The 3,786-nt window shown below is 43.6% G+C and overlaps 1 protein-coding gene across 1 annotated transcript; it reads right to left on the bottom strand.

Moving 5' to 3' along the window:
- Positions 1–1,655: 1,655 nt before the first annotated feature.
- Positions 1,656–2,615, bottom strand: LOC141072481 (olfactory receptor 52Z1P-like). Its single transcript, XM_073559755.1, has one exon. It carries the CDS (start codon positions 2,613–2,615, stop codon positions 1,656–1,658), a length of 960 nt encoding a protein of 319 aa, XP_073415856.1.
- Positions 2,616–3,786: the final 1,171 nt, after the last annotated feature.

Genomic DNA, 3,786 nt, shown 5'->3' with positions numbered 1-3,786 from the left:
GAAAAAAATATGATTTTTTAATTGTACGGCTGTACGTTATAAACTTCTGTGAAGCCCTTGGGGGTTGAAAGTTCTCACCACACATCTAGATAAGTTCCTTGGGGGGTCTAGTTTCCAAAATGGGGTCACTTGTGGGGGGTTTCCACTGTTTAGGCACATCAGAGGCTCTCCAAACGTGACATGGCGTCCGACCTGAATTCTAGCCAATTTTGCATTGAAAAAGTCAAATGGCGCTCCTTCCCTTCTGAGCGCTGCCATGCGCCGAAACAGTGGTTCCCCCCCACATATCAGGTATCAGCGTACTCGGGACAAATTGCACAATAAATTTTGCAGTCCAATTTCTCCTGGTACCCTTGGTAAAATAAAAAAAATGGACCTGAAATAATTTTTTTGTGAAAAAAAGTTAAATGTTCATTTTTTTTTAAAACATTCAAAAAATTCTTGTGAAGCACCTGAAGGGTTAATAAACTTCTTAAATGTGGTTTTGAGCACCTTGAGGGGTGCAGTTTTTAGGATGGTGTCACTTTTGGGTATTTTCTATCATTTAGACCCCTCAAAGTGGCTTCAAATGTTATGTGGTCCCTAAAAAAAATGGTGTTATAAAAATGAGAAATCGCTGGTCAACTTTTAACCCTTATAACTTCCTAACAAAAAAAAAATTTTTTGGTTTCAAAATTGTGCTGATGTAAAGTAAACATGTGGGAATTGCTATTAAGTATTTTGTGTGTCATATCTCTGTGATTTAAGGGCATAAAAATTCAAAAATTCAAAGTTGGAGAATTGAATTTACAAAATTTTCGCCAAATTTCCGTTTTTTTTCACAAATAAACACAAGTTATATGAATGAAATTTTACCACTAACATGAAGGACAATATGTCACGAGAAAACATTGTCAGAATCACCGGGATCCATGGAAGCTCCAGAGTTATTACCTCATAAAGGGACAGTGGTCAGAATTGTAAAAATTGGCCCAGTCACTAACGTGCAAACCATCCTTGGGCGTAAAGGGGTTAAGGATCATTAACTCACCCAAAACCAAGGAGAATAACTTAACTAAATTGGTTGCTATTAGGAATAGGAAGATGTTACCAAATCTCATAAAGTTTGCTATTTTCAACAGATGACACTGAAACAAAGACTTGCAGAGGGGTGACTGGGTGGATACTTGGAGCATTTTACGTAATATGCATTTCAGGTATTCATTCTGCTATTTCCTTTCATGATAGAAATGCCTAAATGTATGCACAGTATGCCTATATTAATGAAGCCTACAAATAAACGAGCTCTTCATATTTCTTTGGGGAGTCTTGGAAAGCGCTTGCCTGTGTGCTTCTTGGTTCTCACTGGCCATAAACTGAATTCGAGAAACTTCTAAGTTAGAGTTAGAACTGCTCGGACAGTTGTCCAAAACGATTGTCCGTTTTTGTTTCCCTTTTCTTTCCACAAACATCATCTTTCAGTTCATGGTTGTGTCTGATATTGCAGTTTGGTCCCATTGTAATAAATACCAGACAAATCCTACAATCAAGAGTGTTATTATTTTTATTTAAAAAATCTGATAATTGTTCATACCTGAGTTGTAATGAATACAGAGATTTATCTATTCTGAGGTTCGTTCATGTTGGTCTACGACAGTCTGGTAGCTCAGAAGATGTTAACTTTTCTGCCAATCTCTGATACGTACTAATGAAAAAATGGCCACCACCCGCTGTCTGATCTCTCTTGTCTTCACCCCATAGATGATTGGGTTCATCATTGGTGGGACAATAACGTAGAGATTGGCCAAGAGGATGTGGAACCTGACAGAGATGTATTTATGGCCAACTCTATGGGTTATAAAAGAGAAGAAGGCCGGAAAATAGTAGAGGATGATGACACAGACATGAGAAACGCACGTACTAAACGCCTTGACGCGAGCCTCTGTGGATCGAAGTCGTACAACAGCCCTGATAATAACAATATATGAAACAATTATAAGAATCATGTCTACGCCAGTGGCACTAGCGGCTATAATGAGCCCATAGACCACATTGACCAGTATATCGGTAGTAGCTAGCTTGGCCATGGACATGTGCTCACAATATGTGTGCTCTATCACATTGCTGCCGTCATATGATAGTCTGTAAAGTAGAAAAACAAAAGGAGTACAGGTTAAAACACTTCTAAGAAGGGACAAAATGATGATATTCCTAATAAAAGATCCTGTGAGGGTAGATGTATATGTTAGAGGGTGGCAAATTGCATAATATCGATCATAAGCCATGCTCACCAAGATGGCAGACTCCATCACAAAGTTGAAATGAATAAATAAAGTTTGGACAAGACAACCATTAAAGGAGATTGCATGAGAGTAAAACCAGAAAATGCAGAGAGTCTTGGGCACAGTGGTAGAGCTCAGAAGGATATCACAGGAGGCCAACATCACCAGGAACAGGTACATGGGCTGATGGAGAGTCTCGTTTCTTCTTATGACCAAAATCAAAATGGAGTTTCCAATAAGATCCATGGCGTACATGATACAGAATGGGATGGAGAGCAGCAGATGTGATTCCTCCAGACCGGGGATTCCCATAAGGAGGAAGTAGTTCGGGTGGAAAGTGCTCACATTCAACATTACCGTCTGTTTTTTTATATTTCTGGTATCCTGTAAATAAAAATGTAAGAAAAATGAGGCAGGATGAGAATAACATGGAAAAACAGAAGAATCTGCTCCATAATGGGCACAAGCAAGGACGGACATACCGCCGGTGCAGGCGGTGCAGCTGCACCTGGGCCCGGAGGTGAAGGGGGCCCTTGCAGGCAGGGCTGGCATCACCACCCTGAGCGCCTGACAAGTGCCAAGGCCCACTCACTATCAGTGACACTGGTACACTAAGGGGACTGTGAGCCGGCACTGGCACATTGTGGCATCGGGCCCCCCTGTGCTTTAAGCTGCCGACACGTGCCTGGTCCCTAGCTGTCAAGTCACTATACCCTGGCTAGCGCACTGGACGTCAAAAATGCTAGCCTCACCACTGTCGATGGTGAACACACAAGGGGTAGTGACAAGCACAAGACAGACAAAGACAGGGAACAAGGAAACTTAGCTTTAAAGCATCGGCAGCGAGCTCGACACAACAGAGGATATGGAACCAGGACTTCAAACAGCTGATACACGCAGGAAGCAGAGAGCTCATGACTCCTCGGCTGGTTTTCAGAGGCAAACTGGGTCGCCCTCACACCCAGGGCTGTGGGGTACTCGGTACCGGGCCAGTATCAGCAGGATGTGTCACAGCAGCGGGGACCCGGTCTGTGGCCCTGGGCGCCCAATTAATGGTGGAAATTGAATGGTGGAATGTAGTTAATGGAATAGTTCGTGACGCCACCTGTTGTGTTCGGCAAGTGAGGTGTTAGGCAGATGCTGCATGCAGATCCTCGGGGGCTGGTGGTGTGTTGCAGCCAAGATGGTGAAGCTCTCCACAGGTGGAGCTGTAGCCCCAGGGCAGTGTAGATGTAGGGGAAGAGGAGAGGCACAAGCGCTGTAGAAGCTGGTACCCAGATGTAGCGGTGCTGGGTGTGTTGGCACAAGAACAATGGAGGACACTAGGGCTTGTAGTTCCAAAGCTTTACTCACAGTCTGTAGTAAGTATACACAGGTGCCTGCCCCCATGCCGTGTCCTCCGGGTCAGGGACTCAGCCAACCTCCTGGCAAGATGGAATGCTCCCTTCCAACACTCCGCCAACATGTGCCTTTCTGAACGTCTCCTCTATAGTGTCTTTAAGTGTGAAGATAACCTAGTACTGAG

The sequence above is a fragment of the Dendrobates tinctorius genome, unplaced genomic scaffold, assembly GCF_039654945.1.
Source record: "Dendrobates tinctorius isolate UK_male_01 unplaced genomic scaffold, ASM3965494v1 ptg000273l, whole genome shotgun sequence".
Lineage (NCBI taxonomy): Eukaryota > Metazoa > Chordata > Amphibia > Anura > Dendrobatidae > Dendrobates > Dendrobates tinctorius.
This window is presented reverse-complemented; position numbering and strand designations above follow the sequence as displayed.

Bases quoted from the DNA above. Each gene is read 5' to 3' on its own strand.
- LOC141072481 (XM_073559755.1), bottom strand. From the start codon at position 2,615: ATGTTGAATGTGAGCACTTTCCACCCGAACTACTTCCTCCTTATGGGA.